The 27,453-nt window shown below is 42.1% G+C and overlaps 1 protein-coding gene across 1 annotated transcript; it reads left to right on the top strand.

Moving 5' to 3' along the window:
* Nucleotides 1-705: 705 nt before the first annotated feature.
* On the top strand, nt 706-13,692 carry fgf24 (fibroblast growth factor 24). The gene is made up of 5 exons (XM_056382111.1): nt 706-1,900; nt 2,086-2,122; nt 6,742-6,919; nt 10,449-10,555; nt 12,511-13,692. The coding sequence occupies exons 1-5, from the start codon at nt 1,869-1,871 to the stop codon at nt 12,787-12,789; spliced, it is 633 nt and encodes a 210-aa protein (XP_056238086.1). The 5' UTR covers nt 706-1,868; the 3' UTR covers nt 12,790-13,692.
* Nucleotides 13,693-27,453: the final 13,761 nt, after the last annotated feature.

Raw genomic sequence — 27,453 nt, 5'->3', positions numbered from 1 at the left:
AAGAAAGATAAAGGCTGTGTGTTTCTGCTTGTGCTTATAAACCATAAACACTAAATAAAAGCCTTGAATTCATGTTTTTCCCTGTAATATAATTGATTTTTGTTTATTTTGTGTCTGTTTGCCTTATGTTGATCAGGAGCTGCAGCTCTTAGTCAAACACTCTTCTTCTCATTCCCCACTCACCTCACCACAGGAGGCCCTTTGAAATCCCCAACATGGGAAGTTATGTATGTAATCATTTTGAATCATTTTGAATATCAATGGGGCAGGAATGCCGAGGATCCAGTTTTAATGGGACAATAAAGGCGAACCACAAAGGTTTTCTTTTCTTTTTTTTTTTTTTATAATGGCAGCAGGGATGTGGGCTCACTTTACTGCTGCCAGCTCTGAAGCGCTCGTAAACACATTCACACCTCTCTTTCATTTAAATGCGGGATAAGTTATAGCACATTATTGAAAAAAAAAAAAAAAAAAAAAAATCGAGGTCGACAACAACCTGCATTTGAATGGGTGTCTGGAAGAGCCGGGGCCAATCCACAAACCAGGAGCAGTTTAACAAGCACAGAGAGGGAAGCAGTTTCTGTAGCAGCTACAACAGCAACTCGGTTTATTTGTCACTGACGGTAACAATGTAAAAATAATATTATAATAACATAATAATAATAATAAATAGGCCCTTTTGTAAATCATATAAAAGTAAAACGTGAAATTAAATGAAAACTTGGTCCAATCAAACTGATAAATGAATAAATAAACAAAATATAGTTCATATCCAATTAGATGCAGGTCATTTAAATCAGGTTGCCATGTCCGTATCAATTAAATCCTCTCCCAAACTTGAAAAATTACAACTGGAAAGAAACAAACACAAAAAAAAAAACCCCAAAAAAACCAAAGCAAAAGTCTCTTCATCTCCTTGTTCTACTTCTGCTCTGCGCTGCGCTTTGCCCACCGAGAGGAAAAAACCCTCTCCAAGCTGATGGTCTCTCCAAGATTACCCTATCAGGTGCAAACCGCTGACATGTTTCCACCCACCAACAACAAAAAAGCCTCTCTGTGCCCAAATCTCAAGCCACAGACGCACAAACACCACTGACAGGCACTGCTGCGCCATCATCAGCCCCCAAAAAGCCTCTCCAGGGATCCGCTGCCGCTGCTGCCACTGCGATTTCCACACAAAAACACAACTTTTTTTTTTTTTTTTTTGTGTATGCTTGGATAAGTTTGTTTGCCCACTTTTTTAGCGACTTGTTTTTTCTTTTTCTTTTTCTTTTTTCGGTGGAAGGGCGTTTTTATTATCCACCGCTGTTATTTTTTTTCTCCTCCGCAGCACTTGGTAGAATAAAATGACCCATGCAAGGTGTGTGAATCCCCCGCAGGTACGGACGGAGCTGAGGAGCCTGTGATCTCTGGAGCAGCAGGATTGGGATTGTGGGACAGCTCGCTCAGGCTGTAGGTGCAAAACTCGAAGGATATTCTTTTTAAACGAGGAGATTTTTTTTTTTTTTTGGAGAGGTCGAACACTGAATCCTTTGCACGCTTGGCACCGATTTACGGAGACGTTGCGGGATTTCGAGGAGCTGAGAAAAATAATCTTCTGGATAATTCACCCCCCCCCCCCCCACCTCCCCCCACCCCCAACAAGGAAGCACCTAATGTTGCACTCCGTGACTCTGCTACTGCTCTCCGGCGATCTATCCTTACACTGGGATTCAATCTCCTACTTACCCCCGGAGGTGTGTGCGTAAAGGACGCGCAAGAGGAGCGAAAGCGAGAGACAAGAGAGAGGGGGGCGATTTCGCCAACCTTTCCTGGGGCCCTAAATCTGTGGAAGCAGGTGTATTTCAGGTGTATTTCTGCAAGTCAAGATGTCTCTGCTGCCTTCGAGGTTCATATACCTGTAAGTGTTCCACATCCCCGTTTTCATTTTGCACATAGAAATCCATGCATTCTTACCAATAGAAGTCGCCAAAAGCTTCATATTTGCGCTTTGCTGTCATTCAGGTAGGCTGCGTTTATACTTCATGTAATTGCCTGTGTGATTCACTCCCCTCCTCCCTTCTCTCGTCTTCTCTCTCCACTTAGGTGTTTACATTTTCTGGTACTCTATTTCCAGCTACAGGTATGTTTACGCCTTCGTTCAACTCCTTTTTTTGTGTGTGTGTATGTATGTGTGTCTGTATATGTGTGTGTTTGCATGTCTGTGCAGCTTCTCAGTGTCAATAATGCTGATGATGGGGCGCTATAGGTTATTTTCAGGATAGCCTCTAAAATAGTTAAAGGAGCTGTTTTAATTAAATCCACATTAAATCGGCTTCTGAAGGAAAACAAACTCGGTCCATACTTTTCGAGAATAGGCTTATTACGCCAAAATAAATGAAAAATATCAAACAAGGATCAAACAAATAAAAGGGGTGATAACAAAGTGCAACAGATTTACTGAAGAGACAGAAGATTAGAGTAAAATTATACTGATATACAATGGAAAAAGTGCTATAAATGTAACGTAGCTCATTGAATACTCTGAAGACACTACAGCTCCCAGCATCAATACTACAGCGGCGTTGCTGAGGCATGATAGAGTAGATAAAAATAGAGCCTAATTATTGCAATGAGATCCGTATAAAATAGTCAATGAAGACAGACTAACACTACATCGTGATGAAGAAGCGTAATAAACAATTCGGGCATTTGGAAAAACGATAATCTGAAGCGTATCGGCTGTTTTGCATCAGGATTAATCGCCTAAAATCTGCAATTAACACAATCAAACAAACAAACAAAAAAAACTGAAAATTCAAACCTGTTGTTTTTAATCTGGAGTTCAAGTAGCAGTTTCACTATTTTACAGCAGAATTGTGTAATAGATATTTTGATCCCCGGGGTTAAAAGTTGTTCTCTGAACAGATGGGCTCGTTTGGCGCTTGTTGCCTCGGTTTTTTTTTTTTTTTTATTAGTTGCGTCTCACTTTGAACAGTAATGATTTGCAGGCATCCACTCACCTAATTGACTGAGCGAGAAGATGCGGAGAGCACGCTCCTTCACTCATAAAGCTATCTGATCGCTTTATTGCTATGACGTGTGTGATCATAATATTCCACGTGCTTGTTGTTTTAAATTAATTTCTCAGCGTTATGATCCGAGACGTTAAAACACGATAGTAAAAAAGAAAGTTGGTCAGGCATCATTTCTCAGCCGTTTCTACCCACATCAGCATCTCACAGTTGGTAACATTTTAATTGTAGTAGTTTTATGTAATTATGTCTTTAACAGGTCACAAAAAAGATTTTTTATTTTTTTGTCCAGAACACTGAATCATACCAAGATGGGGAGTTGGGATTTGACCTTTTGGGGCAAATAAAACTCTGTGTAAACTGTGTCAAATACATTTGATCAGTTACACAGTTCTATTTGTTTCTTTCTCTTTTCACTTAGTGCACATATAGGGAACTGTTAGCTAAAATAACTGAAATACATCTGTAGGATTCTCCAGAATTGTAAAGGAAGTGTCTCAGAAATAAAAAAAAAAAAAAACAACCCAAACCTAAAAAACTGGAAAATGCAATGTTATATAAGTCTATGTGCTGTGATTATTCCAACAGAGCTGGCACAGACAAAGCTATAGTGTCGACTGACCACTCCTCACATGTAAGACATAGTCCCAGCAGAAGTATGAGGTGGACTGATGAATGATATTTCCAGTTTTTGCTTGTTATAATTTGTGATTTGGGTGTTTATTTTGCTTCAGAAAAAGTCAGATTATAGACAAAGGCATTTGTAAAACAAAGAAAGTGCATTGTGACCTAATAATCAAGCTAAAAAATAAGAATAAAAATGCAGGAATAGCCCTTTATCTTCCTGTCAGGTTGCCTCTCCATGTCACTGTTAATAGTTAATGGCTCTGAGGTTGTGACTGTACAAGGAACAAAACAAAAGAATAACCACAGTTGGATGTTAACTTCGAATGCACTGCCAACATGTGCGTCTTTTCCCTATTTGTGTGTCTGTCTGACCCCGTCTGTGTGTGTGTGTGTGTGTGTGTGTGTGTCAAGCAGATAAAAACGGTGTATCTTAGATGGAGGCGACAACTAAGCTTCCTCGGTGAAGATGAGCACCAGACTTTTTGAAGTTTCAACCATATCCGTTTTCATGCTATGTCTTTGAAGAAAGGAGACGGCGTGATAAAAAACTTTTGTCGCTGGTTTGTTCACCTCAACCATGTGCTTAGGCTTGCCTTTCCCCCTCGACGCGAAATGCAACTGTCTACCAAACACACTTTTATGTTTGTTTAGAGATGGGGGAGATTTGGGATAAATCCCTCAGCAGCCCAGTTAGGCCATGTTTTGTTGTGTGTTTGCTCGTCAGCTTTGAGGTTCATTTCGAGAGAGAGAGAGTTGACAACATGATGATGCCAGTGTTTGACTTTTTAAGTGGATGCGTTATTTTCAACACACTAGTGTCTTGTCTGGGGTGAACACTTTGCTGGTGCACACATGTTTAATTTTAAATCGGCGTGTATTTTTTTTTTTAGTGGTAATCCAGCTTCTTTCTTTTATAGCAACATCTTTGGATTTGCATTTTGTCATACAGTTTGACTGTTACTGTAACGTCCTGTTCCTTGAATAAAAAGTCCTTTAGGAGGACGGCTGCTCGTGCGAACAGCTCTGCTTTAAAATGAAACACCTACTAAACACAGACTGTGTAAGACAGCAAACAAATCTGTCACAGACGTGTGTGTTGGACATGACAAATGCTTGTCTAGAATTACATCGATTGCACGGGGTTACTATCAGTCCCCTGATCTGACTCGAACGTGCCTCGTCGTGCAGCAAAACTGTCTGTGTCTTGGTTGAGTCCCGGTCCTGGTTGGGTTTAGACGATTGACGAACCGGTTGAGGGCGACGGTAGTTCTCCAGAGAGTTGTAGCCTTGATTCATTTTGTTGTCATATTATGTCAGCTGTAGTATTCAATGTATTGTGCTGCATGTTAGAGTAAATGTGACCTGTTGGACTAGGAACTCTGGGAGAAAATTTCAGTTAAGCTAAAGTTGACACCTCTTTTCTTGGAAAAAAGAGAAATTATTATGAGAGAAACCCATAATCTGCTGTTCCCAAGAAATATTGGCCATAAAAACGATTTCCCAAATAATAAATCCCGTTAAGCAGGTAGAAAAGACGTCGACATTTTAAAGTTCCCAACAGGTTGTGAATGCCTTGAAGTTAACGCCGCAAATTTGTTGCATCAGTAGGTAATGCATTTTGATACCCGGCCTCTCATTTTCAACACTGCCTGGTGCCAAAAGTAACATTACGGGGCGTGTTTCCTAAACGTCAAGATACAGAAGCTGTGTCCCAGTTCAGGGGCTGGATTCTCCGAGGTCCACATTTCTGGACCGAATACGTCATAACAAGGCAAAGGCTCTTCCAAATGTGGCTGAGAAACGCTGCCTAATGCCGTGTCTGACAGTCTATTGGGCATTTGAGGGACAAAGTCTTTTTTGGAGTAAACTTTTTTGACTCAACAACTTTGCAGGTTGATGCTTGAACACGTCATTAGCTTTGGTTTCTTGTGAGGCGAAAACCGCCTCATTCGGAGGGAAAGCATAGGTCCGACCCATTCCTCGGGTTTTCTGAAGGACGCACCTTCGTTGACCATGTCCTTCACAGGGTTGACACTTTGTTCAGAGGAACCACGTCAGGAGCCTCGCCAGGATTTGCCCTCAGATTTGCAAAAGTTTATTTTTCCTCTTTGAGATTAAGTTTTCTTCTACCGTGGCCGAGATTTCCCATCATGTTCGCTACATGTCATTAATTTACTGGAGTTAGAATAACAAGGACTCGGGGTATGTAATGTGTATATAATTAGCCACCTGAGAACAGCCACATAAAAAGCCATTACTGTGCAATTACCACACCATACAGCTGGGGAAATGGGATCTTGGCGTGAACAGAGATTCCAGGGCTTCTGAAAGTATACCTTTCCTCTCGCTCTTCCACATGTTGGGTGACACAGTTGCTTTTCTGACGTGCCGATGGAGTCGGCGATTTCCGCAGGTTTTTATGTCAGGTCTAAGGTGACTCGTAAACATTCGGCTAGTGGATTCTCAAAGGCAGATTGGTACAATTTAATCTAAAAAATTCCTTCTACATGAGTGTTTTTGTGGCTCAAGGTGCCTCTTGCCATCTCGGTCTTGTCTTCCGCCTGCTGCGTTTCCTAATTTATGGACCCTGCTTCGCCTGCAGGCAGATATTTGTTTGATGATAGTGCAACAGGTCTGGATGCTTCAGGTGTATAATTGCTAGTGGCTTGCTTGCTTGTGGAAATGGAGCACAGGTTTCTCAATATCGCCCGGGGCACATAGTATACTGCTCTCTCAATAGAAAGCAACAGAAGGCTGCACCATAGACTTTACACTTGTTCTGTGGGATTTATACTTCATTAACACATCTTGGAGGATAACTAGGAGCTTGTAAATGCAACACATATAAAATGTGGCAGTTGAAAGCGAGGAAAGAAACACTAAAATGCCACAGTCATAATTTCCAGGTTGTTGTCTCAGTTTTTAGCCCCTGAAGCACCAATTTTTTTTGACACAGCCCATAAAAGCAGCAGCACACATTACTATCAACACCTGTGTCGTGACGGTCTCTCACTGTCTCTCCTTCTCTCTGTGTTTCTTCATCTTCTGTCTCTCTCTCTCTATCTCTCTCTGCTTCCTCCTGTCTCACACCACCGTGCAGGAGTCCCAGCAGAGCTCTGCTGATTTCAGGTTTTACATCGAGAACCACACCAGGAACCCGGACGACCTGAGCCGGAAGCAGGTCCGGATCTACCAGCTGTACAGCAGAACCACGGGGAAGCACGTCCAGATCCTGGGGAAGAAAGTCAACGCCAACGGAGATGATGGGGGCAAGTATGGTATGGGAGAACTCCTGTGCATCTCACCTGACACTTTAGCTAGTCTGTTAAAAACAGGATGAGAAATCACCACCAGCTACCAGCTGAGCTTCTGATGCTTCTTGAGGTTTATTCTCACTCCTCCAGCCACTCTGGGCTGTTTACTACCCATTGTTTGGAGGTGGTTTTCCATGCTCTGTGTTTGGCTCGGGCAGGAGTGGATGGTGACTTTTGGAAGCCACCAACTACTGGTTGGGGTGGATGAAAACATGTTGAAATTGCTGACCTTGCAGAGGATGTTTACTACAGTGTTTGGGTATCCAGAGCAAGTCTATTTTTCATCTTGATGGATTTATAGGCCCACAATGTGAATTTTTGTCAGAATACCTAATATGGACCAAAACCGACTTGTTGGTTTGACTTTCTGCAAAATATTCTCCTTTGTTGCTGTTTGAGTTTGAGATTATGAAATTACTTTAAGGCCATTTAGGATGCAATCCTGTGGCATTATGAGGTATTATTGTGAGTAATGAACCTGTGATTGTCCATGTTAGCAAATGCAAATCAGTGAAATTGTATTGTCCTTGAAAGGGCAAGAGAAATTTGCTTCACCACACAGTGGTTTGCGATGGGCAACCATAGAGATTTGGTACAATCTAGCAGTGTGAACATACCCTGTGTCAGCTGTGAGATATTAAGCATAAAGATGACAAAAAGTGTTTGTTTTTTTAAATCATTGAATTGAGTATTTTCAGACACAATGTCATACCTCTGCCAACCTCTTCACTTTCTGTGCAGACTTGTTCACCGTTTCAGATCAGAACAAAAGGCAGATGAGTAAATTGACGGTCACTGAGGCCGTCTTTGATGCAGTGGCACAAACACGAGGCGGAAGAATTTGTGTTGTGCCTTCCTGCAGATATTTTGCTTATAACAGCTGACTCACGGCTCTAAAATTGCTGGTCTTGAATGCCTCTGAGTGAGTGTGTTCAGTCACAGATGCGCCGAGGCGAAGTTTCCTCACTGCTTGTTAGAGCTTGAGTGGAAGCAGATCCAATTTTTCCCATGAGGCCTTGCCAATTCTACCCTCCGCCCCTCCTCCCGTCCCCCATCTCCTCCTCCTCCTCCTCCTCCTCCCCATCCAGCTGCAGTACCTGGCACCTGTGAACTCCTTTGCACTCACTAATAATGCACAGGAAGATACTCTCCTTGTTCTAATCCACTCTCATTCACTGTGGCTCCGTGAAGAAGTCCCACAAAAACCACCACAGGAAATATATATCGCTTGAAGTCCATATCTGTGCAGCTAAGGTGGAGGAGTGGGGGGGGGGCATAGGTATTAGCATAGCATATTCAACTAGAACAATCCTTTTCCAGAACAATCCGTAGTAACCGATGCCTGTTGTCCACTCGGAGCAGGTGCTGGGTCACCGCAGAGGCTTTTAAACTGATAAAAGTTGCAATCTGGAATTAAAGCAGGAGTTTTTTTCAACGTTTTTTCACAGGTGACCCCGCAGTCAGGTCGCTAAACGCTCCCGTGGCCCCCCCACATTGTTCATACTGCACCGATGCACAAATTGGAAAACACTGGCTCGAAAGGAGAAGAAATGGAGCTTCATAAAACCACAGTCAGGCTGCAGTGAACATTAACACCGTACAAAGTAGATCAAGTATTCTATGGTCAGATTTAAAAATATACCAGAATACCCAAAGTTAATATACAGAAAATGACAATGATCACTCACAGACTCACATATATTATCTCAAGCATTGTGTTTTAATCAAATAAATTCATCCTTGTTCATATTTCAGACTCTATTATTGTTATTTCATCATCACCACAGGGCGTCCGCTAAGATTCCTGCACTCAAACAGCTTCCGAGAGATTACCGAAGTGTAGTGTTCGTACATTTACAGATTTTTAAATTCGTGGATTATGTGGATTATGGTTTTGAAGTGCTTACACTGTAAATAAAAGTAACCACATTCCCTCCTTTGTAAACTAAATGCCACTTGTTAGCGGTATTGATGACAGCGTGATTCCCCTCAGTGTTTGTGTTTGAATGGAGCTATGACTCAAGGATTTAATTAAGTTTTGCCGAAGCCTGCAGCTGCCAGACTGCTGGTTGTCAAAGATCAAACCATCAGTGGTTTACTCTGAGAGAAGTGAAGATAGGGTTTGGCCGGGGTCACGGACAGAGGACAACTCACAGCAGGGAGGGGAAATATTGTTTTATCTGATGCTCTGGGTCGAAGCTTCATACCTGAGGTTGAATTTTTGGGTCTTTATGCGAAACCCACTCAGAGTGAGACGGCCAAAGTTTTGTCAAATGACTCCTGAGTTGATTTGCAGACTGGAATTATCACTTAAAATATCATTAACTTCATGGGAAAACCAGTGTTGTTGGATGGTTTTTCCTCACAAAAAAAAAAAAAAGGTTCAGACAGATCTTTCCGGCGATAAAGTCAGAAATGTGGCTCTTCTGTTCCCAAATAAGACGTATGAACAAAGAAACTAGAGGAGGAATACCTTCTCTCTTTCCTCAGCTTCACCTTTAAAACAGGTTTTCTACTTCCAAGGTTGGATTTTAGGGTTGTGGGGGGAGGAGGAGGAGGAGGAGGAGGAGGAGGAGGGGAGTTACTTCTTGCCCCCGAGCCCATCCCATCCCCTTCGTCTATTCTTCCTCTGCTCCCTTGAGTGCTACTGAATGGCCCTGTGTGTTAAACAAATGGATCATCTTAACTTTTTGATTGAGTGAGCACAGACTAAAGGGAACTTGAAACCTAATCCTGAGGGGCACATAACCGCTCCACAAACGTTTTGGCAGATCTCCTTGCTGGTCGAGGGGCGAGCAGAGACAAAGGTGACCTCGCAGGGGTTAACGTTTGGGTCCGGGAGGGTGGGGGGCGGGGAGGGGTGGCGGGGGATCGAAAAATAAAAAGAGCCGCCGGGATACGTCTTTGGGGTGGATTACTGCTGTGTCAGGATGACGTGAAGGTGGTTGTTGTTGTTGTTGTTGTTTTGGTGATATTTCAGTGAAGTGAAATTACACGTCATATACCTTTTTAGTTATTTGCTCTGGAGACCCATAATTCAACTATTTTTGTTTCTTACAGAATTTCATAAATTGTTTATTTTCAATGAATAAAATAAATTATTTCCCACAATCCTTAATGAGATTAAAGGGAATTTAATCTCCGGTACAACTAATACTAATGGTGGTTGACAGCTTTGTGGTGATGTATATGAAGAAAACTGGCAACGTATTCATAAAGTATTAGTTTAATTACCACAAACTGTAACTATTTCATTAGTGCACAAATAGCTAGGAGTTTACTCTTTGATTTTTAAATACCCCAGTTTGCAGGGATCATTCTCGGGACTGGAAATTGGATTACATCCTTTTTAAGTCTTGACCATGTTGGGAATTTCTGTTCAGTTTTGTTTAAATGTATGGACATCCTTAAGCCATATTTATGTGAGCGAAAAAGATTTATACATGCCCTTGACAGAGTCTTTCTTTTCTTTTCTTTTCTTTTTTCTCTCCAGCTCTTCTTGTGGTTGAGACAGAAACCTTTGGGAGCCACATCCGAATAAAAGGAAAAGAGAGCGAACATTACATCTGCATGAACGAGAAAGGCAAAATAGTCGGAAGGGTGAGTGTCGGTTTTTTTAAACGACCAATCCTTCGGTCAAAGTTCAATATTTCCAGCGACAAAACTGAACTGCACATTTTCGATAATACCAAAATGAATATTTTTAAGGCAGCTCTTAATCCAGGCTGAATTGAACGCAGCCTCAGATCTGCTTTCTCCTGCTGTTTTTGTACACCCTAACAAAACCCCTTTGATAACTCACAGCCATTCTTCCATTACGTAATCGGCCTACTCCTTTGACACTCGATCAGTCAATTACGGACTGCAATCACCACAATGCATTGAGAGACTAATGGTCACTTAGGAGGAATGCCATTGCAATTATATCACTTAGTCACACCAGGTGGCCACAAGCGCAGGATGTGACTGCATGTGACTCTGTGGACGGGCCGCGTCGATATGGAAAAGAAGTTAATATTTGAAAACGTATACTGTTCTTCGTGAGGCACACGTGTGATTTTCTTGCGTTAATAACTCATGCTGTCAGCGTTGGTGGGGCTGCAGCAATTCACACAAGTTTTCACTCTCTCATCATGGTCATCTGTTAGGAACATGCATTTTGAGTTTTACTTGCAGGGGCCTCATTTGTTTAAAAAATGCTCTTTGACTTCCTCCTTTAAACCACTGTAGGATTATTTTATAAAAGAAACCGGATAAAATGACGTTTAAATTATTGATGTCTTTAGCTTTCAGCTTGAATAATGATAACAATAAGTTGTACTGTAAATCACAGAAGTTTAGACAGAAGCAATTAAATTCTCCAGCGTTGATATCAAGACTTTTGAAAGGGTCTTTTCACATTATTGATATTATTTTTCTTCGGCACCCCAATTTGTTTTTCTACAGAAACAATATCTGGTTAGTCTGGATAATCCACAAACTGTCTAAAAAGTCTCCATGAAAGCCGTTGACAGTGAGGTGTAATCCTAATAAAGAACCATATTTTCAGACTTTTAGTTTAGAATATATCCAAGGTTTTTCCATTGCGCGACAGCCACTGTGTGCCGTGACATGTATCAGTACCGCACAGTAACAGAATCCATCAGTGCTTGATGTGAATATGTAAATCACTTTAATATCTCATGAACAATTAATTAAATCCACACCAGCATATTTTCAAAAAAATATGAAGCCACATCTTATTGAATATATAGTTTTATATCTTAAAGCAATAGGTCGACATTTTGGGAAACACACTTATTCATCTTCTTGCTAAGAGTTAAATGAGAAGATTGATGCCACTCCTTTATCTGCAAAGTGTTTATCTACCGATTATGAAGCTATACAGTCAGGAAGTACTTAGCTTAGCCAAAGGACTGGGAGCTGTGGGAAACGGCTAGCCTGGCTCTGCCCAAAGGTCAAAAACCTTCCTGACTTCCTGCTGTGTTGCCAGGCAACTAACGGTGACTCCAAGAAGTCACGGCTCTTGGTAAAGAAGTAGTCCAGCACATAACCTTCATGAAAAGCTACAACCTGGGTGTGCGCGAGGCTACCTGTTTCCTCAGCTAACCAGGTCCTAGCATTAGCTAAACATTTAGCCTACAGAAATGGGACTGATATGGAACTTGGGAAGCAAATACGCGTATTACCCAAAATGTGAAACAGTTTTTTGCATGTAAAGGTTTTTACATTTAACAGGTTTTGTTTACCTTAGGTTTAATCTTTTCTACTGTGAGTGAAAACAAGCTACGCTAACCTTATCCTTCAATGACATTTTACTTGCCTAAATGTATCTTATAGCTAACCTCTCCATGATATATTCTCATTATAACATCACGTAACATCATGTAACGAGCTGCTCATTTTACACATGCAAAAACGCCGTCATAGAAGCGAACCGTTCTGAGCCACAATGCCCTGACGCAATGGAAACAAGCCCGACTGTTAGTTACACAAGAGGCCGTGCTGCTATGTTAATAATTAATTAATGTCCTAATTTATTTTCCTCCTTTCAGCCCGATGGAAGGAAGCAGGAGTGCGTCTTTGTCGAGGAATTCCTGGAGAACAACTACACAGCTCTCGTGTCGGCCAAGTACAAAGGATGGTACCTCGGCTTCAACCGGAAGGGGCGGCCCAAGAAAGGCTCGCGGACCACGCAGAGGCAACAGGAAGTCCACTTCATGAAGCGGCAGCCAAAGGGCAGGGTGGACCCGCTGGAGGAGTTTCGTTTCACCACAGTAACTAAGCGGACACGAAGGGCTCGGCGATTAAAACCCAACCCCAAGAGGAACTGATGGGACCAATGGGACAGCACTAATTTTCCTTCGAGGGGGAGGAAAAAAACAAAAAAAACAAACTGTAACTGAAAATCTCAAGCTTCTTGTCTTAAAAGAATCACCTTAAAGACTTCACTTCTGTAAAAGAAAAAGACAGACAAAAAGAACAAAAAAAAAAAACAAAAAAAAAAGTCAAAGATGTTTTATTTTTGTATTTCAGGATGACTGAATATTTCCTAACTCTTGGATTCTTCTGGGTTGATGTCATTGTGCTAACGTGTCTGTCATGTTATTTATACTGGATAAACTAAAGGACTTCTGAGAGAATTCCTGTCGCCGTCGTCCTCAGCTACGTTTGAACTGCAAGCTGAAGGCATACTTTCTTTTTGACAGTGTGGGGGCTGAAGCAGGAGCGGACGCAATGTTATAAAAATCAGCCAACTAGAGATTTATTGGAATACCTGTCGGTTTTTGTTTGTGTTGCCCCTGACAACGCGGATCCCATACTTTCCACTGGAATCAGACACCATGGAGACGGGAACGGAGAGAGAGAGAGAGAGAGAGAGAGAGAGAGAGAGAGAGAGGTGGCAGTCGCAGGTGACACTGTGCTGCCGGGATAACTGTGTAGCTTTGAGTGCAATATTTTACAGGTCTCTCTCTCTCTCTCTCTCTCTCTCTCTATCTCTCTCTCTCTCTCTCTCTCTCTCTCTTTTTCCATATGTCTCTCAACCTCAGCTTCACTCGTTGGCTCCTGGAATGCGCTGAACCCTCCGAGTACTGTGTGTGATTTCCTTGACATTTCCATGCAGCTTGTGATTCAGCTAAAACACGACATGCTTTGACTAGTCAGGCACCAGCCGTGGCTTTAGTCTTGTTTAAACAGTAAAAAAAAAAAAAAAAAAAAAAAAAAAAAAAAGAAAACCCAATATAAACAAAAAAATAACAGCTGATGTGATTCATAATTCCACAGAGTCTTCCAGCTTCATCACACGTGCGAGATGGATGTTAATCCCTTTTGTCTCCATTTGGACTCGTTTTTCCAACAGCTCTTCATCGCATGTGTTAAACAGTTGTTCAGAAAAGGATGCCTTGATTCTTTGAGTGTGAGCTAGCTAATATTTTGGGGTTGGCGACGAAGACTTCCTCTACCTCCTTGTTCTTTTTTAAGTTTATCTTTACCTAGTCTGACTGTCTTGGTTCAGTTAATCTCAAGAACCTTTCAGTCGACACTGAGCTTGATCTGGGCTCTTCTTCTTCTTCTTCTTCTTCTTCTTCTTCCAAAATCATCCTTTTTTCTTTTTTATCTTCTCTGAGCTCATCTTCGCTCCTTTCACTCTCATTGGATGAAAAGTCTCAAAGATGCTTTTTTTTTGGGAGCGTGCAGCCCTGCGCTTGTTTTGTTCACATCAGTGATCCACACACAGGCAACGCTGCAGCTGATCACTTCATAAACCCACATGACAATTAAGACTTTCCCTTTAAAAAAAAATAAAATAAAAAATAAAAAAAAAACCCCAGATGACCCAACTTGTCCAGGATTCAGGGAACGTTGTTCGCAACGTGTGGTAGAGTTTGTGTCTGAATCCTAAAGGGAAAAGTCTGTGCTTCTACCATTCCTCCTCTCACTGACGACCAACTCCGGCCTCTTTTCACCAGTAGTATGTATTCACCTGTCTGCTGGCAGGTTCTTGTATGAGTCGCTACTAACAACATGACACATTTATGATTTTTTTTTTTTTTTTTTTAAACAAATGTAAGCAAAAATAATTTTATGACTATTATTAAGATATTTATTGCCTCCCTTTTGTAAATAAAATGTGATGAGTTTTATTTGGCCTCTGTTAATAAAATGAGGACTATATTTTAAAAAAAAACCCAAACAGGATCTATTTCATGTCTTTATTGCACTGTGAAGAAAAGGTAAAAGCGCCTTCACGTCCTGCTTCCGACTGGAATTTGATGATGTGCACGTTGAATATCGTACTGCCTAAAAGAGAAATGCTGCAGGTAGCAGCGTTTGGTTGGACATAGAGTACATTCCCTTCTCTGCATACTGCCAAGGTATGCATTTTTATATACAAACCCAAAGCGTGAAGACTGCTTTTAAGGTCAGTGGTTTTTAAATTGAGAAAGGTCTATTGCAACATCCCTGAAGGCTTTTTATATCGCTGTGAAGGGCAGTGAGATTTCACAGTGGGTGCTTTTTTTAAACATTGATATTGTTACATCATTCTACATGAGTATTTCTGGCAAAGAAAGTAATATTTTATCTGTTTTTTTTTTCAAGATACGTGTTTATTTGTGAAATTGGATTAATTGGCAGCTGTGGTGAGTGGCACAGAAGTGACAACACACACACACACACACACACAAGAAATAAACTCACGTTATTTGTGGAGAGTGAAGGACGTGATCTGAGATTTACCTTTTTCTAACCTTCGAGCACTTAAAACACAACACACTTTGATGTAAATGCTCCGTTTTTTCCAGACACAGTAAACACAGAATATTTTAGACAATTTTCCATCTTTTAAAAGCGCCAAAGGAATGTGGAGTAGCATGTCTTATAATGCTGTGTGCTGGAATGATGTTTACAGTAACCGTCAGACTGAAAGATGGCAGCTTTGAGAGAGAAAAAAATACTTTTGTTTAAATTCCTAGCAATGCTATCAGCCCCCACCCCCACCCCAACCCCCCCACCCCCCCATCCCTTCACTCTACTCCGGTAGTTACCTCCAACAGATCCAGAAGTCCCCCCGCTCCGTCATGGGATTGTGGACGTCTGGCCTGCTTTTAAAGGTGGAAACATAGTGCTTGATGTGTGACCCAGTGATTCACCATTAACATAATAGATCAGCGCTGAAGATCCCGCTTGTCTGGGGAGAAGGTGGTGGGTGGTGGGAGGGGGAGGTGTGTAGGTGGGGGGGGGGGGGGGCAGTGGGAGAAGAAGCTAAATTGACTGCGGGATGTTTTATGTTCCTTCATCTTGTCTTCATCTCTCTCGGCTGCTTACTATCTCCTCTGCGTAAGAATGATGACAGAAAAATCCTGCAACAAGCAGCAACCGCAGACAAACAACATGAATTAAATTTGTCCCAGCAACAACTATAAAAACTTTTAACGCACTGTTTCCAATATAAGTTGCCAAAAGTTTTGACTTGTGCATCACTGTTGGCAGATATTTGGTCTGGAAGTTAAAATCAACCTTGAACATGGTCAAGGAATTTAATCAATGCAACTTTCGAAACCCTCTGAATTCTATTTATGCCAGCAAAGCTTTTCTTTTTTTTTTCTTTTTTTTTTTTTTTCTCCATCCACATACTTCAAACTTGACCAAGCACAGCCAAACTGCATCTGGATATATTGACATTTAAACGAGCGCCGATGGTTTCCAACATGTCGGCCGATTCGCAATAAGGGGACGACATTTTTGCATAAGCCTCCCGCTAGGCTTTTCTCTGACTCAACCTTTGATCATTGGAGGCTAGATGGTCTTGGAACTGGACCAATAACTTCAAAATGAAACATAGAATTCCCTTTTGCAAAGCCCAGCCCCTTCTCAAAGGAGGTGGAATCTTTAAATGCAGTCCTGCTTGCCAAGTAGTTTATATTCTATTATTAGAAAATCTCAGCACATTGAAACTGTGCACAATGGGTACAGTATGACCGGGGAGCAGTGTCAATGTAGAGAAAAAACTCTGTGGTTCTGAATAAGTTACACACATTTCAGTGGAAGAACCAAAAGTGGTTCTCTGGCCTCGAGATCAGCAACCACACACTTAACAATTAGCCCTGTCAACAGAAATCTGTTCTGTTTGAGACATAAAACAAGTTTTGTCTCTTTGAATATTACTGAAATTGTGCCTCAAGGTCAGTGAAAAACAAAGATCCAACGCCAAACAAAACACAGTCCAAGCTGGAATATACCGTGTGCCATTAAATGTAGTTTCACGTCACGTCATTTACTGTCAAAACAGGGCTGCCGCCGCCGCCGCTGCTGCCGCTGCTGCTGCTGCTGCCGCCCGTCTCACTCATTCTGCACGCTGAAACCACAGTCGACTGGTCGCCCTTCATGACTGTGAAATCCACAGGGGAAACACTGTGATTCTCAAAGTATTTTTGAACACACGGCTGAAGTTGTGTTTTTACAGGATTACAAATGTGCTTACTGTACATACAGTTTCTGGAAAGCCAGACCTCTTCTGTGTTCTCCTCATAACAACATGTGGCTCGCGTCTTATGAATATGGGTCGGAACGAAGGTCAGTCCTTTTCCATCTGAGTTCAGCTCAGTATGAAATATTATTATTGTTATTATTATTTTCTTATTCAGACCCCGTGGTTAATCCACAATCCATAATTTGTTTGTTTAAATATAAAATTTATATTTTATTTATTTACATTATACATAATTCAGATTTAGTTGTAGTTCATATTATAAAAGCCCTGTCAGTCGATGTGACGGCAGCTTTAGATCTTGTGATGCAAACGTTAGCGGTTGGGTGACTCTCATTTACTACTGGATTACACCCTTCACCTTAAAATAAAACTCTTCACTCGTGAAGATCAGATTATTTGTCGTGAGAAGATCCACACAGCCTTCGGTTGGCTCTGAGAGGAGATTAGTTCAGTGTGAGAAAATAACCCTCCTGATGTCAACAACAACATTTAACATGCATTACAAACTGCATGTTTGTAATGCATGTTTGCAACTTCATGTAAGCATAACAATAACTTGTTTACCCTTTTAATGAAAGCATTACAACAACACCGAGAGCTTTAAAGAAATCCTACAGCTGCTGGAAACCCGCGCGCAGTTATGACAATCTTGGATCTGCTTCTGCACATCTGATACATTCTTGGACTGGATTGTTAAACCGAGGTTACTGATCTATTTATCATCATTACACACATGCGTGACAGCAGATGATGAAGTAAGAGCAGAGGTATTAGTGGCAGCAGAAGCAGCGGCGGTTGCAGCGACTGCGTAGTGATGACAGCGGAGCGGAGAACCACATGATGAAAACCGACACCCAACGAAGAAGAGGCACGCAAGAATAGAAACAAAGAAAAGTAAACAAACCCAAATCACAACAGGCGTTATCTCCGGGACGTTCTCTTTATAACACTGAATACAGAGACCCAACAACTCCCGCCATGAGCAGCGAGCACTTGGCGACAGGGGCGAGGAAAAACCACAGTCTGCCTCGACCAGTTAACAGGCGTGCACACTGCGTATATAGTCAACCTCCGACACAAAGACTGATATCACTCTGCCTTTGCACATAATAACCGTCAGTCTTGGATGAACTCTGGGTTTCGTGCGTGTTTCGTGCGGTTTGCTGAGAGTGAACAGGGCGATCAGGAGGAGGAGAGAGAAACAGAAACAGCTAGAAAGCTTCACACTCCACGGTGTGTTTGAGTAACAGATTTCTGGAACAGACAGTGCATCAACACATTGATCATTTAGCACCGAAGCTGGAGACGAAATAAAAATACTCCTATTCCTGCAGGATTTAAGTCTCAGTCACTCTCTGGAATTATGACTTTTACCTGCTGCATCATCCCGTCGGTTGGAAAGAGGAAAAAAAAGATCCACAGTGATGAAACCACTTGTAAACATGTAGAAAACTTTATCTCTCACACACATGTACACACACACACACACACACACACACACACACACCAGTCAGGCCTCAGTCCCAGCATCAACAGATGCCAGGTGACACAGCTCATTAACTTCTCCTTTCTCCTATTCTTTTGGCTCCTCATTGTCTTGAGATATGAGATGATCCTTTGTTGAGAGTTTTGCCCCCTTTTCTCTCGGCCAGGCAGGGCCCATAATTAGTGCTTTGCGCTGGGCGTACTTTCTCACAGGGCTACGACACAATTAATCAGCACTTTCCCACCAATGGGCAGAAGCCGCTTGATTCTATCAAGGCCAAATTTTTAAGTTGTGACGCCTTTATTTTTCTCTTTTCCAGTAATGGAAGTATCAGGACACAACAGTGATTTTTTTGAGAATAGATGACAAAAACGAACGGATGCTCTGTTCCGTTTCATCCTTTTACCTTCAGTCAAATATCATTTTAAAAGTTGCGTTTCACAGTGTTTAAATCTGTCTTCGTGCCAGATTCAGGGGCTTGTTGTGTGAAACAAAGCAGCGGGTGCCAGAAAGATGTCATGGTTGCCATGACGGACAATTTATGTTTGAGTTTGGTTCGTTGTTCCCTGTTTTATTTTGTAGTTAGTTTCCTTGTGTGTCTCTTGATGTTTTGACTTCCTGTCTTTGTCCTGCTTCCCTCCTTGTTGATTGTCTGCCCCGCCCTAATGTGTTTCACCTGTGTTCAATCACCCTTTCCTCCCTTGTGTCTATTTAGTGTCTGTGCTCCCCCTTTGGTCTGAGTCAGTGTGTCTTGTTTTCACGCCTCTTGCGCCTGTGTTTCTGCTGTATTTGGATTTTCTGTTGTTTGTTTGTGTTTTGCTCCTTCTCTTCTCTGCTGATTAGTCTCCCTAGTGTTTTGCCTCCATTTTGGAACTTTTTCCCACCAACCCCCTTTTTCATGGTCTGCGTCTGGGGTTCAGTTTTTCTACCTCGAACGTGACAAAAGGTTTGTCTGTCACCACAGAATCACATTAGTTACCTGACGTCTCAGCTCCACCTGTCTGAAGCTCCACGTTGGTTAAGACGGTGCCGCTGGCTCAGATGTGTTAGCGACACGGAGTAAACTCATTCATCTTCTCATTTAGTTGTTATTGTTGACGTGGCACTGATGGGCGCAATGTGACTTTTAAGCTACGATTCTATTAGAGGATGAATAGTTCTGCGCTCTCTGCTCTCTCATTATCTTTCCCTTCGTGTCGTAACGCATCGTGTTTATTTTCTTCAATCTGTGATCTCTGGTTGGTTATTACCAGGACTGCCGGGCTCTCATAAATCTTTCAAAATACAACTTTTAATAGTTTTGTTTGCAAAATAGCACTGAGCAGATGAGCAACACAATGGTGTGTGTGTGTGTGTGTGTGTGTGTGTGTGTGTGTGTGTGTGTGTGTGTGTGTGTGTGTGTGTGTGTGTGTGTGTGTGGGTGTGTATAAATTAAAGAGTCAGAAAGACAAAGAGAGAGAGGATTACATGTATAGACGTGGTTGGACAATGTTATGGTTTGTTTAACACTATTTAACTACCAGTTTTGTATTGAAGTGTATTCAGAACCCACAGTGAAGGAATTAAAACAAAAGACCAACAAATAAAACTGCTCCTATAGAATTAAAAACTAAAGACAAAAAATGTAAATGAGACACAGATTTAAAGCAACAAAACTGGTAACTACACGGATTATATTTACATTTACATTTACGACATTAACAGGCCGGTCGGGCTTGAAGGTTTCTGAGCGTGTATTAACTGTGTATTATGTGTCGTACCAGGAAAAGGATTATGTAAACACTAGCAGAAGATAATCATATTACACTGTACGTTCATTCATTTGAGTATCAAACTGCTTCCTGCTTTGAGGTGTGTTTCTTATCATGTAATCCTATCACAGCGGGAAAAAACACGTTTTATTTCATGTTTTGTGTATAAGGTGAGTTTAAAACACTTTGTGAAGATATTAACTGATGACCATACCTTTGTGTTGTTCTTTGTTTTTATTAAGCAGTGAAAACAGTCATGTAACGATTTTTAAATTGCTTCTTTTTGATTAAATTTGATTGAATTATTTCTATTTTTTTCTTGTGTTACAGTTGTTTTAAGTTACAGTGTAGACGGGGGGGGGGCCTCCTGCACTCAGTGGGTACTTGGATAAGGACAGGGGATGTTCACAGTGGGGAGGGGTGGCAGGGACCTGGTTGATTTTTGCCCCTGGACCCCCTGGTGGGTTCATATGGCCACATAAAGCTCTGAGCACACACAGCGCAGCAGCTGTATTATCCTCCACACCAAACTCGGACTATCCGGCCGCTTGGTTCACGTTAAAACTGATGCGAAGAACCGTTTAGGAACATTATCTAACCGGAGTGTGCTGGGAGGAGAGAGAGAGAGAGGAGGAAGAACAGTAGGGGGAAAAAAAAAAGGAAAGAAAACACTCAAGCAGACCTTTCACCTGAGGTCGAAACACAGGTCCTCTGCTGCTAATCTGACATATGTTTTCATGAGTCAAGACAAGCAACCCTGCCATGGTGGCCGCTCTCCAAAACTAATGATGTCAAGTGATTCCCTCTAACAGAATCCCTTTTAAAAACAGAATGAAAGCGGCGGAGAGGGAGGGAAGTGCGGGGGCTCTGGGGGTCCGGCGAAGGGGATGGAGTCGGAGAGGAGGGGAGGACAGGTTGGAGGGAATAAGAAGACCGAGACGACCCTCGGGTTGTGGAAAAAAAAACCTCAACAAAGTGAAGCTCAAAGACCCTTCCAGCTGCTTCCTGTGCCAAATCTTACCCCTTGCCACTATCATATCATTGTACACAGAGAAAAGGGCTCACTTTTTATTTACGCCGTCGTTATTGCCAGAATATTGCTTTTAATTGCTGTCCTGGATTCCCCGCTGCGGTATAGGACGAGTCTGAGACGATTACTCAAAGTAATGGAGCATAATGATGTGTCGGAACAGCCCCTGAAGCTCAGGTCAGGGGTTGGACAATGTGAACATTCAGCTACTTAGCTTCCTTTGCAACTTTGTGACAAAATCTGTTTGCCCAACACCAATTAAGATGCCTCTCCGTGCGCTCTGGTCAATGGGTTTGACGGAGGGGGTCGTCCAACGAGTTGACATGTCCCTGAGCAGGAACAAGCTGGCCTGTGTCCTCGCCTCAATAATTGGTGTCCCTTGCAACGTGCCGCTTCCCAGGGTTGTCTTTTGTGTCCCCATGGCAGTCCTAAATGAGGGGAGTCAGGGCTTTAATGGGACTCCTGTTAGTTTTAAACAAACACAGGGTGACCCCCTACTGTTCAGCATGTTGCATAGAACAGCTGGGAGTCCACGGGGCTCTCACTCGAGAGCCCGCAACCCCCACAGGGGGCCCAAGGGCCCGCTGCCCGCTCCCCATTGTGCCTCTGATGACGTCCCCCTCAGGAGCTCGACACTAATTCCGTGTTCACGCCGCTAGCAACCACATCGGCGTTCTACTTTTCAGTGGCCTGATTGCAAGGTGTGGTGCCAACAGAGTGACAGAGAGAGGCGGAACGTCGTGCGGTACTGGTACGTGATTGGCTGCCGCTGGGGAATGTCTACCAAAAGGTTTACTGTCAGGCTGTGGTCAGTACGAGCTGCGGCTCAGACTGCAGTGACAGGATGGATTTCTCCCGGCAGGTTTCTCTGTTCTCCCTCCGCCGCCACAACGGATCTGATAACTCTGATGACGACTGAACGGGCCAACGCCACACAGCCCCAGGCCTCAGCCTTCTTACATCCGTGTGGATATGCGCATGTTTGTATGCGCCTCACGTCCGCCCTTATGTTTTATTCTTATCACCATGTAAAGCAGCGGTTCTCAAACTTTTTCACATCGATAAACTGACACAAATTAGACCAGGGACCTCCAGCTTTTAGATGTTTTATTACAGGAAGTGTTTGAAACCCCAGGAACAAAACAGTCTGACATTGTGTTGCATTCAGAGGACATACAGTATTTGTCGACATTAAAATTAGTGGAGCAATTTAAACATATTTAACAGCAGCATAGACACTTGTTAAAAGGGTTCCAGCAGCTTGTGTTCATCTCCTACTATATGAGTTTAGTAGTTCACGGTTACACCTGGAAAGTACCATGAGAAAGATGTGCAGCCAACCATGAGCGACATGTAGAAAGGTTGAAGAGGGGCCTGTAAGTGTCTGTGCACAGGGAGCCATTGTCTCGTGATCTGTCCGTGGCTGAATTCTCCTTTATTTCTATAGTGAGCTGAGAGCGGCACCATTACAGCAACAATACGTGGCTTTTGGCCTTGAGGCAGGAAGTTGATTGTTAACTCCGCCTCAGTCAAGTTCATGCCTCAGCACCTGTCAGTCACCTGGATGACCTGTCTGCTTTGAAAACAACATGTAGCCTGAGGCTGAGAAAACCTGCAACTGTGGAGCCGTGCAACACACAGCAAAACAAACGGTGAAGAAAGTTTCAAAGTGTTCAAGTGGGCCTCATCTGCTGAACGTTCGCTGTGGTGTTTTGTCTTAATGGTGAGTAAATGTGTCAAAAAAACAAAAAAAAACCCCACAGTGACTCACAATATATTGGGCGTCTTTTTCCACTTATTGTTATCTTAAGATGAAAACTGTGCACACTGCAGCTTTAATTATTCTTCACAGCATCTTGAATTTCAACATCTGAGCCCCTCGATCTGCTGGGAAAGGAACATCGTGGCTCCCAGTCTGAATTTTCATTGAGAAAGCAGGGAGGATTTGTCAATGGGGCTCTTGAGTGCAGTGTTGATGTTGTGTGGCTAATGTGTTTGCGCTGGCTGTGATAGAGGGGATTAGCTCCTTTGTGGTGGTCTGCTGGGACCGCAGACTACTGGACTTTGAAAGCATACTTGCCAACTTACTCACAGGCAAATCAAAGCCTGTGAAAAATTGTTCCCTCAGCACCTAGTTGACTGGTTGACCTTTGTGTCGGAAAAGGTACAAGCACAACACACACACATACACACACACACACACACACACACACACACACACACACACACACACACACACACACACACACACAGCCTCATCAGAGCCTGTTTGTAGAACAGCCGAGGGTCAAGGTGACAAACGGCAAACATCAAATAAATCTTTTCTGAGGCGTTCCTCTGCTAGCTAGCAATTAACCTTCCTCTTCTGGATATGTATTGGGTCACTGCTAGAGCTGACAACAGCTTTTTGTCCTTTTACAGCCACCATACATATCAAACCAAAAATAAACCCACCGTCTGAAGTGGGTTTACAACTGATCTGAGAATTGTGAAATACTGCTAGAAAAAGGAACAAAAAAGAGTTTAGACAACAAACAGTTTAACAAACAACAAACAGTTTAACAAACAACAGTTTTAAACATATATAATAATTGCGAGAATGTGATTATTTAAATAAATGATCTATTAGAACTGGCCGCATTTAAAGGAGCCTTCGAAATGTGAAAGTCTAGTCACGCTGAAGGACGTGGCGCCTGAATTGTGACACAGCTAAAGTCTCCTCTTATTAGCAAAAATGACATGTCAAAAGAAATTACAAACTGATTGTGTCTTAATTTTCGCCATCAACAAAATTGGCTCACTTCCTTCTGCACCTTCCAGGCGTTTCAAGGCCCTAACTTGACATCTGGGAATTTTTTTTTTTTTTTTTTTTTTAAATTTCAAGATAATCCTAGAAATAAAGATCATAAATTAATTTGTTATTCTCTAGAAATGAGAATAATCATAACTGACGTTTGGCAGGTTTCCTGTGGGAGATTCCTCTGTAAGTCGAGACAAGCTTCAGCTCATAAAACGGCATGACATCATATCAGCACACCTGAGAGGACCAGTATGAAATAAGGTTTTCTGGGGTCCTCCTGGGATCATGAAGCCCCCCCCCCCCCCCCCCCACAGCAAAGTTTGATGAGGATCCCTGCCAGAGATCCGTCTGGGTTTTAGCGAGTGGTTGTCTAAGATTTAAGGATTAAGCATTTCATCAGCTGATAAGAGCAAGTTTGTATGTACCTTCTGTGTATTTATCAAAGCTTATAATCTATCATCAGAAAAATACTAACTACTGTCAGATTTATGAACTCATGAACTCCCTACAACATCAAAAATAGTCCAGAATCTAAATGCTGCCGTCTCTACTCCTCCCCAGTTTTCTGAGAAGCATGTTTTTTCTCCCTCTTTCCATTCTCCATCACTAACTGCAACCTAACTCTATAAAAGCACTGCGACAAAAGCCTCCACACCCACACACAAAACACTCATACGTGACCTCTGCGGTGCCCCTGCCAGTGTGTTTACAGTAAACGGAACCAGTCCTAAGTGTACCCCACAAAGGACCCTGTAGCCTTTGTTTTCCAGCGCACTCCCAGGAGACTCTGTGAGGATGAAACAAGAGATATGAGCAGCTAGAGTTACCTCTTAATGAAACGTATCAACACCGCCAATCGCTGCAGCACGCACACTGCCAACAGCACTCTGCCACGACTGGGCGAACTCGCATGACGAGAGTCAGCGACACAACAGAGGAGGTATTCATCTAACAGTCCATCAGTTCTGAGTGAAACTGTTTGGAGAAATAAATGTTTTTAATGCAGTGTTGGATAAAAATGCACTATTGTCCTTTGGCTGTGGTTCAGTGGATGAGGCTCCATATAAATATAAGGTTTAAATCTGGCTAAATTAACACATACTGTGTAATTTCACAGTTAGCAACGTGCTGATCAACATAGTGGAGCATTTTAGCAGCTAAAGAGCCAAATATTTCCTGCAGGCGTTGCTGTAAAATAAGAAAGACTTAGAAGAAGAATGCATATTGTATTTACAGTCATCATGTGGCCAGAAACCTGACTCCAAATAAAAAGCCGTGCTGCACCGTCACTGCTGGATGTGTAAAAATCTGCTGCTTTATGAAAACGTGCTGCTTGTTCTGCTTCCTCCAAGAGGCCAACAACAAAACAGCAGTTTCTTTTTATTGCTGCAATGTTCCATAGTTTATCTGTGCACACATTAACAATAGTGTTACAGGTTATATTTTTGTCATGAGTCATTGACGGTATTGAGCAAGTTGTGTTTGCTTTGCAGAATTACAAGAATTAGTACTTGTACTTACCAGTTGGGCCGACTTCCCAGAAAGGATATAAACGAAACCAGGTGTCGGCTTTACAACAGTTAATCCTGTTTAGAAGGTGCCTTCCTGTCACTCTTCTTAAGTTTAGATCAGTGATGTCTTAACTACAGAAGCCTGGACTAAGTTAAACGAGAGTAATTTCAATCACCTGTGTTAGTCCTCATTAGTGAGAGCGCGGCCTGAGGCTGCTCATCAAAGCTGGACTTTATCACTAAAAGCCTGTAATTTAATGGAATGAGTTAAGCAAGAGGTGTAAGTTGCCTAATCTTAAAGCAGCATGAATTTAGTTTTTGCAACTTGAAGCTGTGGAAACGAGCAATAACCACAACACTGACTTATGATCGTGTGAAAGGTGCACACGTGTGTTAGCAACCAGTGTCATATTTACACACCCAGCACACACACAGCAACATTAGCATTAATATGAATTATGAATGGAAGTCCGATGTTTATTCTTCTTCCAAGTCTGTTTTGGTCTCCACCGACTCCTGACTGTCTAAACTTTGTGCATCACCTCGTCCATAACACTGTCTGTCTGCTGTCTGGTGCGGGACAGGTGGTGTACAGTGAGTTTATCTGAGCTGAAAACAGCTGACTGCTGTGGCTGGAAACAAGGTTGATGACGAGTGCTGAGAGTGAAGTAAAACAATATAAACAATATCAAAACAATGACCTGAAAGATGCTGTAAAGCTGTGTAAAGCCTGTTGTAGACTTCAGTTGGGCCTATTTCCTGGAAAGGATGTAAATTAAACCAGGTTGTGGCTTTAACCTACAAGACATAATCCTTCCTGAAACCTACTTTAAGTCTTGAGTAGTCATGTGTTAACCATGCTGTCCTGGACTAAGTTAAACAACATTAATTTGAATCACCTGTGTTGGTCTCCATCAGTTAGAGGACGTGCACACGGCACAGCCTGAGGCAGCTCTTACATAAGCCTGTAATCACTGTAGTTGGAACTTGGTTTTTCAAATTGTTGAAAATGTTGACGGTGGCTGTTTTGCAGATGAGTTTCTGAACATTTACTTTACTTATAAGGTTCTAAAAATATCTGCAAACATGCACGAACATAAAAGCAAAAATCTTACCAGGGTTTAGTGATTTATTATCAGAAGTTTACAAATAGGCACTAAAAGGAGACCAAGGGTCAAGAGCACAGTGTCCTGACAAGATGTGTAACAAATATTCTTGTGTATAATCACATATATTGCACACTGAAGAGGGGGAGAAAAAAAAAAACACCTTGCTCATTTTGGCGGCACATGTGTAACTCTAGATCGCAAGATAAAGAAAGGAATGTCAATGTTTATTATTGTAGCAGCTGAATCATCTGAAAATTTGTCTCTACCTATTCCAAAGCCAACGTCTTCATGCAGTCTTGTGGCATAATAATATTCTGCAATATTAAGCTTCTTCAGGGAAATTCCCAAACAATGCTGAAATCACACAGTCTGTTGTAACGGGACGAGAGTTATTACAGCTATTTTGCAGCTGTGGGACAAAACCACAAAGAAAAGAATGACAAGAATGCTTGTTTTCTTATTGACATCAAGGAGTTTTGAAATAAATACAGCGGCGTTTTAACGGGTCTCGGGGGTCTGAGGATCACAAAACTCACCCACTAGATGAAAAAACCTTGTGAATTTTCATTTAAAGTAAAAACAACAAAAGCAGAATGAAAATTGCAGCAGATTATTTTTTTTTGCATTGCAAAATGTCATTCCTTTTTCTTTTTTTTTTTTCATGGGCCTGAAATCAAAAATGCTATCACTACAGACCACCCAGGTTACGTGTTCGAACATGGCTGCTCTGGTTGTGGAGGAAAGTTTGTAAATGAATTTTATTTTACGTGTCCTTACATTTAAATCCTCTGATTTCTTGTGGTTTTCATTCAGATTG

The sequence above is a fragment of the Seriola aureovittata genome, chromosome 8 (genome assembly GCF_021018895.1).
Source record: "Seriola aureovittata isolate HTS-2021-v1 ecotype China chromosome 8, ASM2101889v1, whole genome shotgun sequence".
Lineage (NCBI taxonomy): Eukaryota > Metazoa > Chordata > Actinopteri > Carangiformes > Carangidae > Seriola > Seriola aureovittata.
This window is presented reverse-complemented; position numbering and strand designations above follow the sequence as displayed.